This window comes from Salvelinus alpinus, chromosome 9, assembly GCF_045679555.1.
Source record: "Salvelinus alpinus chromosome 9, SLU_Salpinus.1, whole genome shotgun sequence".
NCBI classification, from domain to species: Eukaryota; Metazoa; Chordata; class Actinopteri; order Salmoniformes; family Salmonidae; genus Salvelinus; species Salvelinus alpinus.
Window position 1 is genome coordinate 17155737 of NC_092094.1, and position 27012 is coordinate 17182748.

Genomic DNA, 27012 nt, shown 5'->3' on the forward strand with positions numbered 1-27012 from the left:
TTATTATGTTAGACACAGCTGCATAAACACGACGGAACGGGTTGACATTTGTTTCTCTGATGAGTTAGCTCGCACGCCTCGCTGAAAGGAACAGTGTGGAATTATTTCAGCGAGCACATCTGCAGCGGATGACATCGCCGAGGATAATTGTGTCCTGTCATATTTAAATACTCCTTAAAAGCTAAATCTGTGACAAAGTGTCTCTCTCTATCCTTCTCCCTCTTCCTCTACAGATGTAGGATCTTAATTTGATCACCCTGTTGCGGGAGAACTTTCCTGCAATGCAGGACATTTTTAAATAGTAGTGTATTTGAGGTTTGAAAAGGTTTCTGAAGTTTGTCATTTCCACTTTGAAATTTCAGACTTGATTTCCCCTTACGAATAATGTATTAACCACTAAAAGAAATTCCATTAGTTATAATTATTCACATTTCCTGTTGCTGCAGAATTCTTTTCCTGCTGTAGCATACTGGTTCAAATTAAGATCCTACATCTGTAACCTCCTCACGTCCTACCTAATGTGTTTGGACCCCAGGAATGGTAGCTGCTGCCTAAATACAAATGCAATAGCTCTCTCAATCTCTCTCTCTCTCCCCCTCTCGCTCTTGCCCCCTCTTGCTCTCTCTCTCTCTGTCATGCTCTCTCTCTCCCTCTCTTGCTCTCTCGCTGTCTCCTTCTACCTCTCTCTCCTGCTCTCTTTCTCCCTCCTTCCCTCTCTCTCTATCTCTCTCTCTCATGTCCTCTCTTCCACTATCTTCCTCCTTCTCTGTAGAAACATTGCCTCCAGACGAGTCATTTGAGCAGAAAACTCTATTTGTCAGAATCCAACAGGCTGCAGTCAGAGCAGAGGCCTAAAGGCATATAGCCACAGGTAGAAGCCACCTGGATTACCTCTGCCTTCTCTCTTTAACCACTTCTGTCACTAGACCACCAAACTACCATTCCATGCTCTCACAATCAATATGGCTCTCTGCAAGAGTACAGCAATGGATCTACACAAACACCTATAACACATCGTCCAAGTCTTTGGAAGTTCTAGGAAGGGTTGACCAGCACAAAAACAAGCCCATTCAGGGCATTAAGAAAAGGCCTTATTTCAGGTGACTTGCTTCAGGTTTCATCAGAGATGTTCGCCAACAAAAACAAAACACTTCTGTGACGGCACGAGAACGAATCAGATCAAACTCTGGCAGACGTGTACAGCAGTGCAGCATTTCCTGCTTAATTTCAATATTTTGTGATGGGAGTGCTAGCGGCTCAACATGAATATTATCAGCTCTGTGTTCCATTGAGCAGAAACATTGGTCCTGTCCTGACACAGCCATATCTGACTGAATCGCACGCACAGCTAGGTGATACGTGTCACATTGTGTGCTCTACAAATGCAAAGTCTACCAATGTAAGTCTGGTGGGTGTGAAACTATCATGTTCAAGGTTGCCCCTTGTTTCACACCTTTTACTCATTCTAACTGGTTGCCACTTGTCCATGGCTTATGATTGGCTGATTGGCTGCACTGTTGATTACATACTAATAAATGGCATTATGGTATTTATGCCAGTGCTGTCAATCAGATATTTTAAGCCTCATTGGACAGCTACCACCAACAGTGCCTTAGGAAATGTGATTTCTTCTGTTAGTCAAAAAGAGATAAAGAATATGTTCATTGAACATTGAATGTTCCCAGCATTGTTGTTTTTATAATAATGACTGTCGGTGTGTGTTGATGCCTCACTGGTTCCAGCCTAGTATCATCAATGTCATTTACATCTTGTTATGTAGAAGAAATAAAAATCAGTTGACATTGTGCTTCCGAGCATTACCTGTGTCTCTTTGGGGTCTCCTCTCCTCTCGACTCTGTCTCATATATCAGACAGCTCAAAGGAACAGTCTCTCTCCTTCCTGACCACAAACTGGCTCACTTTTATAAATGTCCCCAATAAAAGTATGAAAGAGATACATTCCCATTTCTGTCGATGTCCAGTAGCTCCTAGTTGACTGCTGAACAGCAGCTACGATCAGTGACACATCAACCCCTCTCTGTGTCCATAGATCTGCTCTACCTAGAACACTGCAGAAGAGATTCTTAAGCAGAGACTCAACTAACGCAACCATTCAAACGGATGAAGTGCGTTGTCTCTGTTATGTTAGAGAGCCCAATGGCTGACAATCCTTCTGTAGAGCGTCACAACTGAGATTGAGGCCAGGCACCAATACTGACATGGCTTGAATCCTTACAGGAGAATAATGGTTGCTATGTACCAATGGATGACTGGCAATAGAGACCACAGAGAAGGAGCCCTAGACAGTCCCTGGTTATTTGGTGCTGATTGCATTCCAATTGTGAAGCCAGTCCCCCTTTCCCCTTTAGGAAAGAAGAAGCCTCTCCCAGTCCACTGTCTGTTTTGGGCCTGCTTCCTGAAGGCTGCTCTCCAAACAGTCATGTTCCCCTGCTAGCCCCCTGTCTGTTCCTCCCTCTTTATCATATTTGTCCCACTCTAAACCTCACCTCCTCATACAGGTGTAGGGTCTTAGTTTAATCACCCTGTTCCAGAAGAGCTTTCCTGCATAAAATTTGTAGTGTATTTGAGATTTCAAAAGGCCTCTGAAGTTTATAATTTCCACTTTGAAATTTCAGACTTGATCTTCCCTCACAAAAATGTTTTATCAACCGCTACAAAAGAAATGTATGAATTAATAATTGACATGATCATTCACATTTCCTGATGCTGCTGTAGCAAACTGGCTCAAATTAATATCCTACATCTGTAACCTCCTCAACTCCTACACTAGCTAGAGCTAGAGGGGAACCCAATCACAAATGTATACCTGCTCTTTCGAACAGACAGAAGGTCAATCCATAGGAAAAGAGGTGTGTTTCAGTGTTAGATGTACTTGAGGAAAGTCCATGGTCCAGAAACTTAGCCTCATTACTGAGAGTTTGGCATCATTGTATGGATTCTTGATTGCAGCTATCTTAAGTCAAGTGATCTAGATAATAAAGCTAGGCCTGAAGTTTATGATGGAGAGAACCCTGTAGAGGACCATGGAGAGAACCCTGGAGAGAACCCTGGAGAGAACCCTGGAGAGAACCATGGAGAGAACCATGGAGAGAACCCTCATAATTGTTTGAAATAGTGTCTATTCTGAAATATGATAGCTGTTATAAGTGTCTATTCTGAAAGATGATAGCTGTTATAAGTATCTATTCTGAAAGAAGATAGCTGTTATAAGTGTCTATTCTGAAAGAAGATAGCTGTTATAAGTGTCTATTCTGAAAGAAGATAGCTGTTATAAGTGTCTATTCTGAAAGATGATAGCTGTTATAAGTGTCTATTCTGAAAGATGATAGCTGTTATAAGTGTCTATTCTGAAATATGATAGCTGTTATAAGTGTCTATTCTGAAATATGATAGCTGTTATAAGTGTCTATTCTGAAAGAAGATAGCTGTTATAAGTGTCTATTCTGAAAGAAGATAGCTGTTATAAGTGTCTATTCTGAAAGAAGATAGCTGTTATAAGTGTCTATTCTGAAAGAAGATAGCTGTTATAAGTGTCTATTCTGAAATATGATAGCTGTTATAAGTGTCTATTCTGAAATATGATAGCTGTTATAAGTGTCTATTCTGAAAGAAGATAGCTGTTATACGTGTCTATTCTGAAATATGATAGCTGTTATAAGTATCTATTCTGAAAGATAATAGCTGTTATAAGTATCTATTCTGAAATATGATAGCTGTTATAAGTATCTATTCTGAAATATGATAGCTGTTATAAGTATCTATTCTGAAATATGATAGCTGTTATAAGTGTCTATTCTGAAATATGATAGCTGTTATAAGTATCTATTCTGAAATATGATAGCTGTTATAAGTGTCTATTCTGAAAGATGATAGCTGTTATAAGTATCTATTCTGAAATATGATAGCTGTTATAAGTGTCTATTCTGAAAGAAGATAGCTGTTATAAGTGTCTATTCTGAAAGAAGATAGCTGTTATAAGTGTCTATTCTGAAAGAAGATAGCTGTTATAAGTATCTATTCTGAAAGAAGATAGCTGTTATAAGTGTCTATTCTGAAAGAAGATAGCTGTTATAAGTGTCTATTCTGAAAGAAGATAGCTGTTATAAGTGTCTATTCTGAAAGAAGATAGCTGTTATAAGTGTCTATTCTGAAAGAAGATAGCTGTTATAAGTGTCTATTCTGAAAGAAGATAGCTGTTATAAGTGTCTATTCTGAAAGAAGATAGCTGTTATAAGTGTCTATTCTGAAATATGATAGCTGTTATAAGTGTCTATTCTGAAAGAAGATAGCTGTTATAAGTGTCTATTCTGAAATATGATAGCTGTTATAAGTGTCTATTCTGAAATATGATAGCTGTTATAAGTGTCTATTCTGAAAGATGATAGCTGTTATAAGTGTCTATTCTGAAAGATGATAGCTGTTATAAGTGTCTATTCTGAAATATGATAGCTGTTATAAGTGTCTATTCTGAAATATGATAGCTGTTATAAGTGTCTATTCTGAAAGAAGATAGCTGTTATAAGTGTCTATTCTGAAAGAAGATAGCTGTTATAAGTGTCTATTCTGAAAGAAGATAGCTGTTATAAGTGTCTATTCTGAAAGAAGATAGCTGTTATAAGTGTCTATTCTGAAAGAAGATAGCTGTTATAAGTGTCTATTCTGAAATATGATAGCTGTTATAAGTGTCTATTCTGAAATATGATAGCTGTTATAAGTGTCTATTCTGAAAGAAGATAGCTGTTATACGTGTCTATTCTGAAATATGATAGCTGTTATAAGTATCTATTCTGAAAGATGATAGCTGTTATAAGTATCTATTCTGAAATATGATAGCTGTTATAAGTATCTATTCTGAAATATGATAGCTGTTATAAGTATCTATTCTGAAATATGATAGCTGTTATAAGTGTCTATTCTGAAATATGATAGCTGTTATAAGTATCTATTCTGAAATATGATAGCTGTTATAAGTGTCTATTCTGAAAGATGATAGCTGTTATAAGTATCTATTCTGAAATATGATAGCTGTTATAAGTGTCTATTCTGAAAGAAGATAGCTGTTATAAGTGTCTATTCTGAAAGAAGATAGCTGTTATAAGTGTCTATTCTGAAAGAAGATAGCTGTTATAAGTATCTATTCTGAAAGAAGATAGCTGTTATAAGTATCTATTCTGAAAGATGATAGCTGTTATAAGTATCTATTCTGAAAGATGATAGCTGTTATAAGTATCTATTCTGAAAGATGATAGCTGTTATAAGTGTCTATTCTGAAAGAAGATATGTGTGCACTAAATCATAGTTTGAGAAAACTTACTAGTTATACCAAGAACTACATAATGAGCGGATCAAGCTTGGAAACATATAATTATCATGATATTGTAATGTACATATGAAGGCCTGGGAGCATAATTGTCTTTAAAATAGACAATGTAAAGCTCTATGCACAGCATAGCAGGCATTGTGACATGGGCTCTCTCCCTCTAAATGGTTTCTTTCTCTAAACGTTTTCCAATGTGGATATCTTACTCAGGTTCCTTTATATCAGTTACTACATGTGGCTTGTTTGGACTGAAATACCCACAAATGTGTAGGAAGAGCAGGACAATCGTTAGCCTGAACCCAGACCTGTTTGTGCTGTATATCCTACTCTTGGTGGTTTAGCATTGGAGTGTGATTGTTCAGAATTTGGCATTCATAGGGCCCACTAGTTATCCAAGTACTATTGACCTTTGGGTAATATAAAATATTTTCTAAACTATAACAGCTACATTTTCAAAAGGTTCTTGTTGTATATAAGTAATACTACATTCTTCCTATAGTCTTCATGTAAGATAAACGTATTTTGCCCTCATATGAGATAAATGATGTCTACTTGCATGAAATAATTATGGCTGTATGATGATCTTATGACAACGTTTTGTTTACCAAAGTTATAGGTCCTGAATGTTGCAGCAACATACACTCATTACCATCATCAATAGCATGTTGTTTTGATAGAATTAGTTAGCAACATAAAGCTCCCACTTAGACACTATCATACTGTACAAAATTACTTTTATATTTTGACAAAATACAAGAATGCTTAAATAAATTGATACGGAAATATTTGAAATACAATTGAATTTGACTCCCCATCCATACAATAGTCTAGGCTAGCACGGAACTGAGAGTGTGAAATGAGCTCAGGTCATCCACTGTAAGGAAAGATTGTTGCTCATAAGTGAAAGACCAACTGAAAGACTAACATTTAAAACTCTGTACCTATCTAAAAGTTACCAAAATCTTTACAAAATTGGCAACAGAAGACTACAAAAGGAAATGGAGGTTGTGTCATAAATTATATACAAAGGCTTTGGTCTGTTTGTACAATCAACAATGGTTCATTTGGATATGTATAGATGCAAACCTCAAAAGGCTTTAAACTCTGGCAGGCCTTGCATTTCTATGCATTGTTGCAGTGAGAGTAATTTAGTAGCACAAAGTCAAGTAAAACACTTAAGTACAACTATAACAAATAACTTGTACCCGATTGAATGAAATTAAATTAAAATGTGTAAAACATATAGGATATTCTGAGAAATATAAATGAAATTAACTTTATTATAGAAATTGTTCCGGGAGACTGCTAGGGAAGACAAATACTTACATTTCGACATAACAAACTGAATTATATCGAAGACACAATCTACCGTTTTTAGCTACCAAAAGTTTTTTTCAACTCCATTTCAGCGGTTAATGCTTTCCATTTACAATGTTTCTGCCAGCAAGCTTTTGAAAAGAAAAGAATAGAGAAACAGGCTTCTCATACCCAACTGGTACCTGGAATGATACAAACTTGTTTCACCAGAGTCCACATTCTGTACACAGACTGGGAGAGCTTCTTGATATACATTGATAAAAAATATTCATGGAAGAAAATTCTTCACAAATGATCTTCTTTTCAGCAGAAGCAAGGACCAACTCAGTTTCACTGTCCATCCACGTTGTTCTTTTTTCATCATGACATACAACTGGCCATATACAAATACACCAAAAATGACATAAGTTGGAAACTGAAAACAGCTAGTTTTTCCCCACCATTTACGATGTTACACAGGGCACTTTACAGAAGTCCTTTCTCTTTTTTTCTTCTTCAAGTCTTTGTGGCCAAAGAATGACAGAGAATGGCCCAATCCCAGTACAAAATAGTCTCTTTTAGAGTATTTTCTCAGGTCTGTAATAAAATACTGCCGGACAGCTTCTTCTTTCGAGACAATATCCAAGGAGTCGCACGTTGAAAGTCTCTACTGTAGCCTGGGCCAGTACTGGGACATGTCTGCTTCACTGCCTGGGACTTGAACAGGAACAGATACTCCAGGAGAGATGAGACCTGACACAACAAACACAGAGCGATGGATCAGTTCTGGCACCATACAGTCAGTACCTTCTAGTGTCTGCTCAGTAACATTCAAGTTTTAGCAAACACAGCAGTATTCCCATAATAGAATTATTGTAAACAAGAATCTCCATATAATTGACATGTTCAATATTTTTTTTTATTTTTTTACATGTGAACATCTATATTACCTATCTATCAAAATACAGTGCCTTCAGATAGCATTCACACCCCTTGACTTTTTCCACATTTTGTTGTTTTAGAAAGTGGAATTAAAATTGATTTTATTTTATTTTTTTGTCAACGATCTACACAAAATACTCTAATGTCAAAGTAGATATTTTTTTTAACATTTGCAAAACATTTATGAAAAATAAAACACTAATCTATCTCGATAACATAAGTATTCAAGCCACTGAGTCAATACATGTTAGAATCATCTTTTGCAGCGATTACAGCTATGAGTCTTTCTGGGTAAGTCTCTAACAGCTTTCCACACCTAGATTGTGCAACATTTGCCATTATTCTTTTCAAGATTCTTCAAGCTCTGTCAAATTGGTTGTTGATCATTGCCAGACAACCATTTTCCAGTCTTGCCATAGATTTTCAAGCAGATTTAAGTCAAAACTTTAACTCGGCCACTGAGGAACATTCACTGTCTTCTTGGTAAGCAGCTCCAGTGTATATTTGGCCTTGTGTTTTAGGTTATTGTCCTACTGAAAGGTGAATTCATCTCACAGTGTCTGGTGGAAAGCAGATTGAACCAGGTTTTCCTCTAGGATTTTGCCTGTGCTTAGCTCCATTCCATTTCTTTTTTATCCTGAAACTCTCCCCAGACCTTAATGATTACAAGCATACCCATAACATGATGCAGCCACCACTATGCTTGAAATGTGGAGATTGGTACTCAGTAATGTGTTGTATTGGATTTGCCCCAAACATAACACTTTGTATTCAGGACAAAAAGTGAATTGCTTTGCCACATTTATTGCAGTATTACTTTAGTGCCTTGCTGCGGATATTTTTTATTCTGTACAGGCTTCTTCTTTTCACTGTGTCAATTGGATTAGTATTGTGGAGTAACTACAATGTTGTTGATCCATCCTCAGTTTTCTCCTATCACAGCCATTAAACTCTGTAACTGTTTTAAAGTCACCATTGGCCTCATGGTGAAATCCCTGAGTGGTTTCCTTCCTCTCCAGCAACTGAGTTAGGAAAGATGCCTGTATCTTTGCGGTGACTGGGTGTATTGGTACACCATCCAAAGTGTAATTAATAACTTTTTTACCTGTATTCCAATAGGTGCCCCTTTTTTGCGAGGCATTAGAAAACCTCCCTGGCCTTTGTGGTTGAATCTGTGCTTGAAATTCACTGCTCGACTGAGGGACCTTACAGATAATTGTATGTGTGCGGTACAGAGATGAGGTAGTCATTAAAAAATTATGTTAAACACTATTGTTGCACCAAATTGAGTCCATGAACTTATTATGTGACTTGTTAAAAAAAAAATGTTACTCCTGAACTTACTTTGGCTTGACATAACAAAGGGATTGAATACTTATTGACTTAAGACGTATCAGCTTTAAAGTTTTAAAAAATGTGTAAATATTTCTAAAAACATCATTCCACTTTGACATTATGGGGCCTGTGACCCAAAAAAATCGAAATTGAATAAATTTTAAATTCAGGTTGTAATGCAACAAAATGTGGAAAAAGTCAAGGGGTGTGAATAATTTCTGAAGGCCTACTAACATTTGCAAATGGTGTTTTGTAATTTCTTGGATTTTGTTTATTTTGTCACGCATTTTTCTCTGCTTACCTGTTGAGTTGCCACCTGAACCAGCCATTGATTGGCTGTTCATATGTGCCTGCATATGAGGAGGGGTGTACGTGTCGTAGCTCCGTCCGTTGACTGAGGGACTGGTGGGCAGCATGCAGGAGTAGGAGGTCTGGCTGGACACAGGGGCCTGAGGGGACAACACACAGGACAGTCAGATTCACCTGCTTCTCTGTCACCTAGCAACATCTCCGACTGTATTACTAAGGGATGGGCCACGTCAAGCATGGGAACAAAAATATTGTCTATCATATTTCAGCTAGAAATTCATCATAGTATTTAATACAGCATTGCAAGTTACAGCATTAACTTGTGTGACAAGTATGTATTTTTATGTATTTATTTATTTATTTCACCTTTATTTAAACTAGGCAAGTCAGTTAAGAACACATTCTTAATTACAATGACGGCCTAGGAGCAGTGGGTTAACTGCCTTGTTCAGGGGCAGAACGACAGCTTTTTACCTTGTCAGCTCAAGGATTCAATCTAGCAACCTTTCGGTTACTACTCCAACGCTCTAACCACTAGGCTACCTGCCGCCGTACTTTATATAGGTTTACAACATATCTTTATCATGGTCATTCATTTAGATGCTATGCTAAGTAATTACAAAAACAACGCCAAAATACTGCATTTATTATTGGATCTGACAGTGATGTACTTACTTGCATAGGCAGGTTGTTGGCCATGGTGAAGCTTGGCATAGGTGGCAGGGCACTGTATGTGTTTGTAAGGGCTGTGTCTGGTCTTCCCAACATGGATCCTGAGGAGAACGACACTGCAGGGGGAGATATAGAAAGGTATTTTAGATACCAGTCTGCGCCTGATTGCCATTTGTATCATTGACATGCAGGAACATAGAATGGATTGTGTGGCTCTCCTGACTCTCACACATATTCGTACAATAAATATTTGTTCACCATTCTGATTAGGCTACAGTACTAACATCACAAAAATAGTCCCTACAGGCAATACATGACGGTGGAATGTAACTGAGGAACATAACGTTTTGATAAAGATCACTGACTCCAACCTGGTGCTGTGGTCTGTGGGATGGGCTGGTAGACACTGGTGCTGAAACTGCTGCTGATAGGGATGTGACTGGAGGAGTTACTGGCTTGTCGCCTTTGATTCCGGAGTTTCTCCTCCCTCCTCCACTTTGCCCTCCTATTTGAAAACCACACCTGAAACCACAGTCATGTTTCAAAGGTTAGTGTTGGATTTGTCTGCTGCCACTTCTGTGAATGTGGTTATAACATTCCTACATTCAAGGTGATGTTAATGGGCACAAGGAGCGGTTACTGTACCTGTATTCTGGCCTCTGGGAGGTCAATTTTTGCAGCAAGTCTTTCCCTTGCGAAAACATCTGGATAGTGAGTTCTTTCAAACTCTGAAACAAAAACAACATTAGTATGAACTACAGAGGAAGTCATTAAATGTGTTATACATAACATATGCCTAAAAAATCATTCAGACTAATGTAGTTGTTGAAAAAAGGATAATTTGCAGTGAATAAATTCTTCTGAAAACAGTAATCTGTGGTGATATTCAAAATAAATAGACCTAGATATGAGTCAGCCATGATGCTTTACTTTTGTGTAAAATAGACTAATTTAGTATCACCAGCTCATTAATGAGATTATTTGGCCGACAGTTGGACGAGAACACGTGACAGTGGCGGTATAATTTACCTTTCTCAAGCGCTTCTATCTGTTCTTGTGTGAACGAAGTGCGGTTCCTTTGCAGTTTTCTTTTGAGCTGAAGTCTCATTTGGGTCTCATCCGAGTCTTCTCCATTCGAACTTATTGAATTAGTGTTCTCACCTCCACCGTCTGACTGTGGACAACCATCTGAAACATACAGAATCAATCAATCAATACAAGCTATCACTCCTTCTTCAGCTTCCATGCTTAGCATGAGTGCACCTGTTGGGAAGGAAATGTGATCATGTTAGAGTTTTGCCCAAAACCCATCTGTGTGTAAAATATGATCTTAAAATAAGTGAAATGTTAAGACTTCTTGAGTTCTCTGCTTCTTCCAGCTGATATTGACTTGGTTTGACAATTCATTGCATTATTTCGACCAGATATTATTAGTCACGCCAGGCTATAGAAAAGGCTATACAATTTAGTGGGAAAATATTTCCTTTGGCTTAGATCTTTTATGACCATGTAACAATGCCTGTCGTGCTGAAATACAACAAAATGCACTAGAACCTATTCAGATCCCCTGAAATGCTTTAAAATCCAAACGTTCCCTTTTTAAATGTTAGCTTTTTCCACGTGGATGTTTGTGCACCCTTTGAAATAACCCCCAACACTTGAATAAAAGCTATTTTTCACGACCACACAAAACCAAGAGCATAAGGGAAACTATTCAATTCACGGTCTATGGAGGGGTTGGCAAACTTTCGTGGGCAGAATTTTGAGGACACAATTGGAGAAGGCAACAAAGGGATTCTCTCGAGGCACTCAGTACCCTTCATTGTAGCTGGAGGATTCCAGTCAACAGACTTTTCAGCTTAGTATGTTAACCTTTATGCACTGCTATCATTAATCACTGTCTCCTAGGATGCCCTGTTCAACGCCAGTAAGGATTTATACCTTCTTTAGGCCATAGAAGAAAATCACCCAGCACATGCTGAATGAGACATCACTTGCTCAGCCCCTGTTTGTTAGGCCTACATAAAGGGGACAGGGAAACCAACAGTGAGTTAGGGGGCCTCAGTGAGTGGCGTTGTTAAACACTTTATTCAGCATCCCTTTGCTCCATTACATTATGCCTATGTAGCAAGATGATATAGACTGGTTATGTAGGCCTAGATACATCTGCTTTGACAGTTTATTGTGCAGGTCATTACCATTTTACATTTGGTGTTTTTTTCTTCCCGGGCAGGTTGCTCAGTATAGTCATAAACTGTATTGGTAAGGAATATAAGTAATATAATCTTGATATATTTGAAAAACACATCAGCAGTGACTCATCATCATATGTGGGTATCTTATTCACTCTGCTTTGACGTTATGTGTATGTTTTTCTGACAGATTTGTAGTTTCAAAACCAAATGCATTATTCAGAACCAGGTGTAAACATATGCAACGATTAAGCTATCCCCTTTAAATGTCTCTCCAAAAAGAAAGTTTATCAGTGGCCAGTGCGCTATAGTTTTGTAGCTAATCTGTCAAAAGGAGTGAATGTGCATCCTATTATCCCTCAGCCAGATCAACTGTCGCTAGATTTGGGATTTGTTTTCAATAATGAAAGACGCTGGGAAATATACCGTTCCATAGTATCACGTGTCGCAATCGGTGAGGAGTAAAACAAGCCAAGACATAGATAACCTTAAATAGAAACGTAAAACATTCTGGGACCCCTGAAAGAGAAAGTGCTTAAACCCTATAGGCAGCTTTAGTCCTCCAGAAAGAAAAAGATTAGAAAAACCGTCACGTTGATCCCTAAAAACACGAAATAGCCAGGGAGAGCTTTTACCCTCTGCTTATGAAAGAGTTCTCTCTTTGTAGGCCCCGTCACTCTGATGAATTCGTTATTTTATTCACTGTTGCATGGCGTTTATCAGATTGAGACCATATTTGTCCCCCTCTGAGACCTCACCCAACCGTATGCTTCCAGAGTAATGGATTCTTAATGCCCTTGAAATCGCACTCCACGCAAGTATAGACACTTATGGCAGAACATAAGTGAGCATATGATGTTGGTATAGCTGGTTGTGTTTACACACACATTTTGAATAGACAGGATAAAATAGATACATTTGAAGTACAAACAACAACAGAGTTATTATTCATATATAATAATATTAGCCTATATCATTGTGATAAGATTATATAGGTTTAGATTATATACTTAATACTATTATGATACTATTATAATAACAGTAGTGCCTAGTTAATTATAATAATAATAATAATAATAACAAAAAATACAATAAAATAAATATATATATATATATATTATTGCTAATAAAAAATAGGCTACCATTTGTTACTCATGACACTTGGTCACCTGTCATCATCACCTGTCATCATCACCTGTCATCATCACCTGTCATCATCACCTGTCATCTTCACCTTTCATCTTCACCTTTCACCTTAATGTAATTGTTGGGGTTACTTCATTCTACCAAGAGCTCCAAAGCCAATAGGACTTTAAGAGTTGGAAAAAAATGTATAGTGAAAAAAATACAAATGTAGGCCCATCAAAGCAATTCGCGAGACAGATATAGTTGCCAACAACAACAAAAAACTGCAGATATTATGAGGGGGAAAACACGATTATTTGTATATCTATAGTGTCCATACTATATTGTTTAGTTCTCTTAAAACTGACGTGTCTAATTGGCAAGTGATGCCATATCGTGTCCAGAGGTCTCCAGTGGAACATTTCTACAGCTGTCTCCTCAAACTAGACGCTTATTCATGTCGCCTTAATGAGAAACAAAACGTTCTCTAATGAGCAATTACATAGCGACAGAACTGTTCCCATAACAAATTCTTGCGTGTGACAGAAACATCCTTTGTACAGATATTCCGCACACAGCTTCAGATATTTTTCATCCTCGGTCAATGCAAAATATAGTAGGCCTATAGGCCTAGGAATGGGTCAATCGTGCAGACTAAATCGTGAAGACTAAATGGTGAAATTACAACCATTTTGTAAAAAAAGTTGATAGAAAAACATGTCAAGAATTTGCAATGTAATAACTAGTCGAATCAACCAAGTAATATTTGAATCTCAACACGCTCTCACACTCTCACATCAGAATTAGACGTTCATCTATGCTTCCCAAAAGTGTTTGGTTACAAATTAATTATAGTTCCATGCATAAGTCAGATAAGTCTTATGAACCAAATGCGTTAGTGATAAACAATATCAACTGAACTCAAAGATTTTCGGAAAAGTAATTTTTATTCCCATGTTACTTTAAACAATGTAACAATAATTTAGCCTAATAATGTTGTAACACGATAAAATAAAAATGAAATATTATAGTTTATTTTGGTAATAACACTATTGTAATAATATAGGCATAATATAATCATACAGCCTACGATACTACTACTACTACTTATAATAATAATAGTAATTAATCGTTATAAAAACAACATAATAAAGACACCCGCACTTCACTTATCCAATCCAGTGATTCTCTTACCTGGGTTGGGCTGTCCTGGCACTGAGGTTCCGGGGTACCAGCCCGGCCGGGTCCCCCACGTCCCAGTCTGACCGTTCAGCATTCTCAACTTCTCATACATGCCATCTGCGCCCATCTGTTGCTTCTCGCTAGCCAGGTTGCGCAGTACTCTGTTTATCGACGACACCTGAAAGACAAATCCAAAATCCTTCACATTAATTAAACGCGCTTGGCGCTTGTTTCCCTTGTTGTGACGGCACATTGGCTTGCAAGTGATCTGTCACATAAGTGCATGCATACCCTCACATTCACAATATGTATTTGGATAAGAAAATCGCTATCGAAATGGGAGATTAACAAAATATCAATTACATTTTCAATTTGTGTAATTATTCTGAAACAGGTGCATAATCATAACCAATATGGAGGTCAGTTGTTCATGGTCATTTGTTTAAGCGTATAGGCCTATAAAATGGTATGACTAATAACTTACACTCAATGAACTTACACTGGGTATATTATCGTTTGTGCAGACCCCCTCGGATAGCAGTCTGTCACGAATTTCCCAGGCGAAGATTGAAGGGCACTCCCTCTTGTATACTGCAATTTTTCCGACCACCTCGGGAGTTGCTACTCTTGGTTTGCTACCCCCGATCGCCCTTGGTCTGATGGAGCCGGTTTCATAGTATCTGCCCAGAATCTTACTCACACAGCCGTTTGACACCTAAATAGAAAACAATAGACACAAATCACATACATTATTTAAGACTAATGTGAAATATATGTTTATACTACAAACATTGTTACGCTTACGTTTTCATTGTCCAGCACTTGAACTTTTGCATCACCATGGGTCTATAACACAAGAAATATACCTTGAATGGTACGGTAATTTAATTTGCACTGGATCACGGCATCTACTTTGGATGGTTGTGTTTGCAGGTTGTATCCTAACATATCCTGGTATCACCACAAACCATAATTCATTGCTACAATGAAGTAGCCTATTTATTCGTGCGTAATATTATATTTTCAAAACTGCAACTTAAAATGGTTTGAACTGACAATAGTTGAATGTGCATTGAGTTGGTATATATTCTAAATAAACATCACGCATTAGGAATCATATTCTAAAGCGTTTTACTGATGCAGACAGAGAGAAGAATGCAGTGTTATCACCTGCAGAATCCTGGATATATCGCACGGCCGCGCGCCACTGTGAGCAAGCTCGACTATTTTCTGTCTGGTGGTGTCGGGCAGGGGTCTGCCGTTGACGAACACTCCGCCAAGCTGATTCACTCCGCTGTGACCTGGGCAGAGACAGGGGATGCACTCTCTTTAGTTAAGCCATTAATCAAGAGCTGTGATTTTATAAAAACAGCAGCCTCTTCAATACAGATGTCTCCGATGCAAGCGTTTAGATGTTAACTATCCAAAATAAAAGTTATCAAACAGAACAGGAGACAATAAACTAAACTGGACGTTCAACACCAAACATCGGGAAAATCACGCTGGAATTTGAAGTCTGTAATGATTGCCATTATTCATCTGTAATTTTTTCGAAATTCTTTCCGATGTCATTATTTTCTACATTCTTGTTCTAATCACACGAGCAGAACATTGATTAGCGGTGTGGTATGATCTCGACCAAAACATCTCCAGCCCACTGACCCGAGATTTGTGCATCTTTGCAAAGCTTTAAGATCAAATAGCGTAATGGCATTTGCGGCACAGCATTTTAAGGTAGTAATTACAGTATAATTTCAAGACTAAAAACAAATCGTCACCTAATCCAACTTTATATCAACTTGATATTACCCCAGCTAAAACACCATAAACGCTCATTTAAACAGGTTTCATGCGAGTTCATTAACAATATCCAGTTTAGGATAGCCCAGAAAACCAAACCAAACCTGAAGTCCAATAGAAAAGCAGCCTCCTTGTAGCCGCCTACGTTTGCTCTAGTTGTCCGCTCCCTTCCCTTCGAAGCCTCCCGTTAAATTGACTCCAAGAGCACAAGCTCCTTAGCAATAAATAACCTCCAAATATAGAAGAGGGGGAAAATATGATGAGCCTGGCTGACATTTGTCTTTAGAGTAAAGCTAGCTACACGTCAAGTTTGATGTTAATTTCTGGAAATAGGCGGAAGTCGCCCTGGATCATGCATGGAAGGCTAATTGAAAAGATCAGTTGGAGCACTTGTGGCAGGCATGTCACTTTATGACACTGCTCTGCTTTTGGAAATGGCATCGTCACGACAAATAGTAGCATGATAAAACGACCCTTTCTGTCTGCATTTGGATATCACTCAGACTAAATTGGACTCTACTCATTTACCCTTCAAGGGAAGCTTCATTTTATGGTAGCCAGGGGGCTGTGCGCGGGCACGAGGATGGGAGCGCGCGTCGCTCTTAATATATCAAAAGTGACATCCTTTTTTTTTTCAAGCGACAAATCATATTTGTTATTATGAGTCTGCTGTAGATGTTTGCACTCTCCCTTGTTTTATATATGTTTTGTTATTGTGTTTTCAAATAATAATTAAATAATACGTAAGCCCTACATCAATTATAATATTACATTAGGCCTTAAAAAAGAAAATTACACCTGCTTGTGAATTTGTTGTCTACTGCCATTGTGCTAAATTCACAAATTCTAGCCAAAATCAGGGTGTAAATACAGCCTATAAGCTCAGGAGAAGAGCAAATCCATCGCTATGTTGAGGTTAATTCCAGGATTAGATTAAATCAATTGTGTTTGTGCATTTGATAGGCCAGCAGGGAAAAGCATATTGAATATTTATTGGCTTTGAACGCGCCTCCCGTATAGGCCTAGTGCTCATATAAATTCACTTGATCACTGCCACACAGAGATAAGAATATCCAATCTAACTTTCACTCGAAAGGTTAAATCTCAATCATTAAATAATTCCCCACGGTGAGTGGTGTCGATCTCGCCTGGTGGCAATGATTATGCGCCTTGTATTCTATTGCAAGTCAATTAATAGGAAAACATATGGCGTCAATTTGGACGCTCAGTTCCATATACACCCAGGAGTTATTAGCACAAAGCCTGCAGAGCCAGCCGCGACCTTTAGACAAACTGAAGGCCTCACCCGAATCATATCTGCTCAGCATTTCGCTCAAGAGATCACCACAGTCCATTGCCACCACAATGTAAAAATGTAACAAGAGATAAATGAAGGTATAGTTCTATACAATCTTGATGACAGGATAATATATAGCCCTAATAGTTTGGTAGCCAGTAGGTCCATTTAAAAAGTAAGGAACAGACACAATGTACATTTTGATGCGGTATTTTTTTTTCATGCAAAGAAAAAACTCGTATATTGCAATTATTTGAAGACGTCAGTTTTCTTTTCAAACGTGAGAGGGAATATGGGACTTCACATCACCGTTGAATTATTTCATATGGCCTACTTAAACTGACCTAGATTCAGATGCTTTGTTTGGTTGGAGGTCTTTCAAGTGTCTGCGTCACATCTTCCCTCTGAGCCTACGTCTATAAGTTGTTACATTTAGTCCTGATATAAAAATATACATGGTGCAAGGCTAAGCCAAGACAATATAACGTATTAGCATAAATATGAAAGCACACTGCAGCACAAACGTGTCGTTGATTTTAAGAGAATGAGAGTAAGCCATTCCACACACCTTCGTTATAGTCATACACCTCTTGTCCAGCATTAAAAAAGAAAATATATGTATTTTATTGTCACTCTGTCAACGATACAAAATTATGAATTACTGAATAGCATCTCAAATATGTAAATACTGCTCTAACGTTTATAGTCCCAATGTGTTCATAAAAAAATACTCTGAAATTCTCATCAAAGCATTACCCTCACACTGTGGTTATACAGAAGGAATAACATTTTCATAAACATGACATATTCTCCATGAGATGCATGCAATGTCCATTAGTGCATATCAAGAATATATTTCTTTCTTTCTTTCTTTCTTTCTTTCTATTGGTGTTGTATTATTATTGTGTAGGCCTATATGTGACAACACAACTTATTTGGAAGTTGTGTGTAATTAGCCAATAAATACAACCATCGAGGCCTACTACTTCCTGCTAGCCTCTTCTCTGATAGTTCGTGATAGTGATTTTGGACTATATTTCAGTTGTTACACGTACAGGTTAATAGAAGCATACTAGTCAAAGTCAACTGATACAAATACAACTGTGTGGATCAAAATAATGTGAATGTGCATATATAAAACATTCCTAATTCAGAAATTGTAAACATGTCGAAAAATCTTGGCCTTATTCTACACAAACATGCAAACCAACATATGCAGCATAAATGTTATGTGCCACATATTTCTTTACTGCTCAGTGTATATAGTTACTCTGAAAAAATCATTCACTTACTGTTTTGCATCATGGACGCGACGCCAGATTCCCACGTGGCCCGGTTATAGTATTCTATTAGTCATGGGGAAAGAATAGCAATGATCAGTATTGCTAATAATATTACAATACTCAGGATACATACACATCGCAGACATTGATTTGGTGCAATTAGACAATTACGGTGGGAACTATATTACTCATGAATACCTCAGGATGCATTAGGCTATTATTCATTGATATTTCATAATATGAGAGCATAATATCGTTTGTTGTTCTATAGATTTTTGAATATATATATATATTCAGTGTTTAAACTTGCCTGGAAACAGTGTGGACTGTCCGCTTAAAACAATTTAAAGAATCTCTCATCTGCTTCTCACTAGTTAATATATTCTCCCTATGGACAAAGCAAAACATTTTATTAGTAGGCACCTGAGCTTTCGTTTTTATTAAGTCAGACTTACTGCAATATTTTCTAACTCATTTCATGAGATAAATAGCATTGCAGTAATTTTAGAAAACGTTCAATAGTTTATTATCAGCGTTTGAGTGTATTTTAGGTGTATTGAGAGTAAGCGGGCTACCTTTAAGAAAGAAAGTTTAGGAATTTTGAATACATTTGCATATTAAGATCTAAAATATTACTGTTATTATATTGGCCGTGAAAACTTTAGTCAGTAATATACGTTTAAGATGGCTTTATATGTAGTCGTCTAGTGACACACGCTGTCTACCTCGCTTGGCTGCTTTGGAAAGTGACATCGGGAGGGGGTGAAGGCTCTCCAACAAAGCCTGCAGAATTTCAACAATGGCGTCCTTTCTGCTTCTACACCAGAACCCAGAGAGCATAACTCAGGCTCACTAACTAGCTACACAGCCTCGAACTAAACGTACCAACAACTCTCAGGAATACAAAGAGCTGTAGGGAGCAACCCCCTCCCACTGCAACCATGCCCAGCACAACACCCTCTCACACCGCCACAGTTACACTGCTGCTTGCCGTGACCCGGTGTCCGTATCCCTCTGCTTTTTTGTTTGTCTCGATTTGGAAAATAGAAACTCAATTTCTTGTTTTAAATATCTGGAGGTAATTCTGTTGCTGGTGTGTGTCGTTAGGATTGTAAAAAAATATACAACAGCTCAGTGGGGTGCTCAATTGGAAAAAGACAATTGCCATAAAGAGCCCATTCAAAACATTTGCCGAAAAGGAGGCCACTAAGGAAATAGTCCACGCTTTGATTTTCTCCCTTTTTATCTTCTCCTTTTTAAACAGGCAATGGACTGACTGTGTGTGTATTTACAGTGTGCATCCACAAATAAATAGCTTACATCCAAGCATAGAGCCAAGCTACTATTCATATGTATGAAGATATTCTAAAGAAGCTGTAAATTCAACTAACTCATCATCATAACTCATAATTTATAATAATTTTCTAAAATAAAGTTAGGAAAATTAAATGCACTATTGGTTCACTGATTATATACGTTTATAATTAGACAGGTGTAGCTACAAAGCATGTATTTGATTTTTCTCATTCTCTCTTCTAATTCTCTTCAAATACAATAATGCAATGGAAAATGGGGAAGAGCAAAGTAAAGCGTTTCGAGTTTATTTTGATTGTATGTGTAAAATAATCCATTAACCTTTAATCATTCAACTCATTTGATATAGAAATTATTTAAGCATAAACTTAACCCGGAAGCAGTCTACTTGTAAACCACACTTTTTAATGTGTCAATAATTAGCTTATTGTGCAAGTCTAACTAGAATTGTATAATTGATTTGATGCAGTCTGTAAAAGAGGAAGGCCTCATCTGTATTTTGCCCGTTTTAATTCACAACTACAACCATTTTAATTGAACATGCATCTTCAGACTTGTAAGGTCTATATTATTCCTGATTATTCCCTTCATTTATATGCAGAAAAACTCCATAAATGAACAATGTCCTGGCAGGAAGTTGAACACAGTAACATTTGATATATCCACCACTATATATAGCTACCATATATTTTGACAAAAGCAATATCGTACTGGAAGAGCCAAAAGCATATTGCATAGCCTAATGTTATAAACATATTAGGTCATTAACCACTAATATAAACAATGGTTTTGAAGTTGTGATTTTTCTGTATTGTCTTATATTTGTAGTACGTAAAACGTAACTATGCACTTATTCTAATCATTATTACTTTGTGTGGAGAAATAGCTATAATAGACTAATCTATTCGAGTTTCTTTCTGAATTGTTTTCACATATATATCCTGCATGTTAAAAACATTACTATTTGAGTTCAGTAAGTATAATACTTAAATTGTCATTGAATAGAGGAAAATGTGTCCTGAAAATGATTAAACATTTGCCAAACTTAGGAAAAAGTTAAAAGATAATTTTTTGTAATGGTGCCCGGTGAGGCCGACTGTATGATTCAACTTGACACCCTTGATCATCGCATCATCACGTCCCCATTCTTTGGACTGATCATTGTCTTGGCCTGACTTTTTACTCTTCCCTGTCATACATAAGCATTAAGATAACTGCAAGCACCGACGGAATAAAAGCAAAAGCACAGTATAAATACATAAGGGTGCGAACCCAAATGTTCAAATTAGGCTGCCACTAGTCTGCGTACCAACGTTCCTTTGTTAAATGACCAGCACTACAAACTTTTGAGCCGTTCGGACTCTTCCTAAATTACAAAAACTTAAACGTTATTAACTTGGAGTTTAATTAGCATTTCCAACACTTAACCTACTTTTTGATGTTTCACTCTAAAATGGTGTAATGTGTACGCTATAGGCTATACGAGTGAATAATGCGTGCTGTCTGAAATGTAAGCTAGGTACAAAGTGCCAAGAAATCAGAGCTTACCTTTTTGAGGCATCCTGTGTACACTGCAGCCAAAGCCTTAGTTGATAAGTCTGAGCACAAATGAGACGGGACCACAGTGCTGGATAGCCCCTGCGAAGAGTTTGTCTTGTATATATGTTCCAAGTGATCTTGAATAGAGATGGAAATCCCTGCGAAGGAAGCAGAGATTGACAATAAAATGGGTTGTCAGGGCTGCGCGAGACTGAAAATGTGCGCTCGTGAGTTGGTGAGAGAGAGAGAAAGAGAGAGGGGAGAGGGAGAGAGTAGCGCAGAGCAGCGCACCTATGCTGATTGGTGATGGTACAAGTGTATTAATGTATGTGTTCCTGGTCTGTGCCTCGCCTCCACTCCTCTTCAGTGGCCGATTAGCAGTGCCTGACCTCTGTCATCATCTTCCAGCGAAACACTTCCTCCTACTCCGCCGTGCAGAGCGGGAAACCGGGCAGAGCCAGTGCTAGCTTTTCAAACCTACTAATAACTCTGCTCATGCAAATTCACTTCTCCCTCTCTAACATACACACACACACGCGCGCACACACACAAACACGCGCACACACACGCACGCACACACACACACACACACACACACACACACACACACACACACACACACACACACACACACACACACACTGAAAATGTCCTTTAGGAATGCTATTGGATGCTATTGAAGGCTAACCATTGGATAAGGAATGGCAAGTGCAACTCACAGGGCTCCACCATCGTGGAACGCAGACAAGCCTTCCTACACTAACGATGAACCTGAAGTTATACATGGACATACGGGCGGTGAACACATGGTGCGCGCCGACCTCAAATTAATCAACATTCACAATTTGCAGTCCATCTTTATCGTTTACACTGATAGTCCACTGATAAAGACCAACAAAGCACCACTTTACTAATTTAACCTACATAAATTGATAGCTTATCTATTTGTAATATTAACATTTATATATATATATATATATATGTTTTATCAAAAGGCTGAATTGAAAGATTCAGTTTAGGAATTATCTGGCTATCACTTCTGAAAGCGATCTTTACGCAGCAGCCAGAAGTGCAGTGTCATAATTGCAAACTTTCTGCACTTGTCGCTGTTGATTATGACATCACATCGTAGATTTGGTTGTTTAGACCGAAATTATAAACAATATCTATGGACTAAATTAATATAATAGAGAGAACGATAATCTTACTTCATTTTCAATGGACCAAATGATAGCCAAGACGCAGCGTCCAAGATTCTAAAGGACAGATAACACAGGACGTAAATATAAGCAAATTACTTTGCAGTCATGACCACACAGCAGACCTACATTTGTTGAATGCCTGGCCATTAACGCACACCATACACTCCAAATCAACCCCTCCGTGCCTGCATTTGACTTTACACTTGGAGGACCAGTCTCGGCTATGGGTGTTCCCATCATTTATTCAAATGGAATAGATTCCGGGTCGTGGGATAAGAAACAAGGGGGGCTGTGGCATGGTGGGGTAACCTGCAAGAGGGGAGAAAAGTGTCGGGAGGCGCAGAGCATAAAATGAACTCGTGGATGCATACACTTGACTTCCTTTGACATGTGAAAAGTGCTAAAAGTCAGAGCTCATCAATAAACTGAATAAGTTCTGACAACCATTGCATTCCCAACTAAAGTACAATGAGAAGACAAACGACACTGCCAAAGAGTTTGCATCGCAATGAAAGGGTGGCTAGGATAATGAGCTGCCGCGACCGTCATGCACTGTCATCTCGAGTCCCGTGGTGAAACTCTGTCACTTCCTAATATTTGCACAAAACTTTCATTCCACTCCTCTACAATCCTTGCTGCAAATTCTTATGACGTGGACGGTTTACTGTTGCCTACACATTTTGGCACACTGTTTTTGCAGTGCGCAGAAGTGCTCACGAAGTTAGGCTACCAATGTGGCAATTTTTTTTATTCCAAGGAACTCTGTTGTCATATGTGGAATATATAGTTAGATGCAGTAAAGTAGGCTATATGTGTCTTAGAATCAGGGATAAAATAGCAAATTATTCTAATTAAATTATTTGTATAAGAGCAAGATTCTATGTATCTGTAGGCTACATAAACTATAGGCCACCCTTACAATGTGGTTATTTTAAGGTTTCTGTGTAGTAAAATATTGGTTAATAGTATGTCAAAATCAAAGATGTTTAAGATGGGCTCACTCGGGCTCCCCACTAGCACAGCGGTCTAAGGCACTGCATCTCAGTGCTAGTGTCACTACAGACCCTGGTTCGGTTCCAAGCTGTATCACATCCGGCCGTGATTGGGATTCCTATATACCGGCGCACAATTGCCCCAGCGTCGTTAGGGTTTGGCCCGGGTAGGCCGTCATTGTAAATAAGAATTTGTTCTTAAATGACTTGCCTAGTTAAATGAAGGTTAAATAAATACTAACGTTTGAATATGATATTTGATGAAGCTTTCTGAGCATGCACAGCATAGGCCAAACATTTTATGTATGCAAATAAACAAAACATGACACTGTCAACGCATGTTGAAAATGCAGTTATAATTGCTTTGATGCACATCTATGGGCGAAATACATCATTACATTTTTACCCTAAAACTAGGCTACCAAAAAGTCGTCTTTCATGTCCATAAACCCACTGAAGAACCATGCAGTGCACTGCTAACAACATTTGTTATATTGTAATGTACAAACCACAATTCCTTCTGCTTCACTCCATTCAATGAGAAGATCCCAGATCAAGCTGTTGTAACAATGCTCAACAATAGCACCTATGGATCATTTCATTCTTTGGAAAGATGTAATCCGCCTTGTTGTTTTCTTGTGGTTGAGTTATCTTGTTACTTGACTCCAGAACACATTTCTCGAAATCAACAAGTGAAAAACAACAACATTTAAACTGTAAATCCATTAATTGGAACAACTCAGGAAACATCCACGAGTTGCAATTGCTATGTGGAAAATTATCAATTAGCGCAGTTTTGGATTAGCACAAAGTACTTTCTCAGACCATGGGAAAATACTGGAATCTTGTCGCTCTTTTCCCTCGGGCAAAGTGTTTTTTGAGCACCCCCTAAAAGTTTTGACCCCCCCCCTCAAAAAATCATAAGGGGAGGTGTCACTGAATGTGGCTGACGTCATCATTGAAAACAGGACAGGGAGAGATAGAGAGAGAAAGAAAGAGAGAGAGACAAAAGTATCAGCCGAAGCGAATAAAGTGGGTTGATACAGCCATTGATTTATAAGAAGTTATGGAGAGGATCGTTTGTGGGAAACGTGAGGTTTTATGAGGTTTATTATTATATTCAACAGCTAACTAGTAGACTAGCACTTGATCTTGGAGTATCACAGCTAACAAATTATAAATTGCAGCTAGGCTATACTTGACATAAATGATCTACTGCTGAATGAATACATGTTTTGTCATATAGGTCTAACCATTCACTCCTGTATGGAGGGGGGTAGTAACATGTTTTGTTATGGCTATACCTGCAGGCCTATGTGTTTATTAATTGTGATGCAGGCCCATATTCCGAATGTAAAGTGCAACTGAAGATCTTGTCGTATTTCATGAAATGTTTAATTGCCAGATTATTTACTTCCTGACAGCAGCATAAACATATTCCTCTATAAATGCCCCTAAATAGGAAGGTGTGGAAATTGTTCAATTTAGTCATGAGGTAAACTGCAGTGTACATACAGTACACTCACGGACGTGTTGTCATACTCACATGCTTTAAACAATTTAAAAGGGCATACAACTAGAAAAATAGCCTCCGGTTATATCAACTCTAAAACCTAATAACACACGAAACACAACAATAATTATTATAATTGTTATTATTTATATTATTTGCCTAAGCATTAAACATGCTTACGTAGAACTGTTGTTGGATTAAATCCATCAAAGGCTACGTTTACATTTCTTAAGTCCATTGTCTAGCTTGTTTAACTGTTTAAGCAATCTGGACAACATTCCCCTACTTACTATCACGTGAAGACTTACCTCGGGTTCAATAAACATGTTTCCTCGAAGCTCAGTGGGAACACTCATGCAAAGGAAAAATAGGTTTGCAGACCGCTTTGCTGAATAGTAAGGATTCATATATCCAAGCCACCAAGCCAGGAACGCAATATAAAGCGTAATGGTTGACAGATAAATATTTTTAAAGTCCTACCTGGAAGAAAGTAAAGATCCACTTCACTTGTGTTTCCAGTCAGTGTTGATCATCATAAAACAGAAGAAAGAATGTATAGAATGTGACATTTAGAGTCCATGGTTTTCATGTATTGAATTGCAGGTCTGTTTCCAAGTCGATGATCATGTAAAATGACCCTGTCGCTTCTACCACCAACTTTCCCATAATATCATCCACAACTTGGCAGTGATTGGCCGCAGTGACGCTACACGTCACTTTGGACACCACTTATCACTCTGCTAACTAGGAAGTCGCGGGAGATGTCCAAACCCACTTGTGCATTACGCTTATGCTCATGCAATATATGCCAGCCAATACACTTTCTTATGAGAATAACCACTCGTATGCCAATCAAACAGAATGCATTGATAAGCGAATGTCCTATTTATCTCCGAATGTCATCTATTTAGTCACTTTCTAGCTGATTTGGTTGATGTAGCCTAAGGCGTGTGTATTGTGTTCGGTGTCAAGTTCGAATAGTCATAATTTCTGATGCATTGTGTTCAGTGTCAAGTTCGATAGTCATAATTTCTGATGCATTGTGTTTAGTGTCAAGTTAGAATAGTCATTTCTGATGCATTGTGTTCAGTGTCAAGTTAGAATAGTCATTTCTGATGCATTGTGTTCAGAGTGTCGTTATTTTTGGATGTAAGTTACAGCCCTCTGCAGCCTAAACAAGAGCAGTACAGAAAATAGCCAAAAACAAAGTAGGATATTGACACCAATTAAGCCAAACGTTTGACTGACTGGTTCATTATTTGGTAAACTAGGTCTTAGCCTGGACCAATGTTGTGCTCTTTGAAATATTATGTCTCATTCAGCTAACAGAGACCATGTCAAGAAAACATGAACATATTCAACGGGAGTGGGCTATTGCTTCTTAACATCTAGCCTACAGGACATTGTGCTACCTCTAATAATGTAATGCAGCTTAGTTTGTCTTGTCTCGACAAACCTAACGAAATGAACATAGGTCAAATAATTGTCTTTCTGACCTCTTGGAGATATGGGGACCACAATCATCAGTGTTATTAACCCAAAACAATAAGGTTTGCGTGCACAATACACAAATAGCCTAAAGCGCGAAAAAGACATACAAAATTAAATATTTATTTAAAATCATGGAATAGCAGTGAGGTATATGGTAGAGTTTGGTTGATTGTTTAGTGGCGACACC

The 27012-nt window shown here is 37.9% G+C and overlaps 1 protein-coding gene across 8 annotated transcripts; it reads right to left on the minus strand.

The window, feature by feature from the left end:
• Positions 1 to 6058: 6058 nt before the first annotated feature.
• Positions 6059 to 25970, minus strand: pax6a (paired box 6a). 8 transcript variants are annotated; one of them, XM_071416209.1, is made up of 15 exons: positions 21919 to 22172; positions 21637 to 21785; positions 19085 to 19162; positions 18784 to 18837; positions 18060 to 18080; positions 15565 to 15695; positions 15199 to 15240; positions 14879 to 15109; positions 14407 to 14572; positions 10925 to 11083; positions 10541 to 10623; positions 10261 to 10417; positions 9899 to 10011; positions 9216 to 9363; positions 6059 to 7390 (listed from the first exon to the last, which is right to left on the minus strand). In XM_071416209.1, exons 4-15 carry the CDS (start codon positions 18794 to 18796, stop codon positions 7305 to 7307), a joined length of 1350 nt encoding a protein of 449 aa, XP_071272310.1. In that variant the 5' UTR covers positions 18797 to 18837; positions 19085 to 19162; positions 21637 to 21785; positions 21919 to 22172; the 3' UTR covers positions 6059 to 7304. The 8 variants fall into 8 exon arrangements, with proteins under 8 accessions (XP_071272310.1, XP_071272304.1, XP_071272307.1 ...); XM_071416203.1 differs by lacking the exons at positions 19085 to 19162; positions 21919 to 22172 and adding an exon at positions 25815 to 25970; XM_071416206.1 differs by lacking the exons at positions 19085 to 19162; positions 21919 to 22172 and adding an exon at positions 25643 to 25736.
• Between the last annotated feature and the right edge of the window lie 1042 nt (positions 25971 to 27012).

Excerpts from the sequence above, each read along its gene's own strand:
- pax6a (XM_071416203.1), bottom strand. Across the intron at positions 18,081-18,783 it reads CGCGTCCATGATGCAAAACA|AGGTGTATGACTATAACGAA; the intron begins GTAAGTGAATGA and ends ATGCTGGACAAG. Across the intron at positions 10,418-10,540 it reads TCCCAGAGGCCAGAATACAG|GTGTGGTTTTCAAATAGGAG; the intron begins GTACAGTAACCG and ends CTGTGGTTTCAG.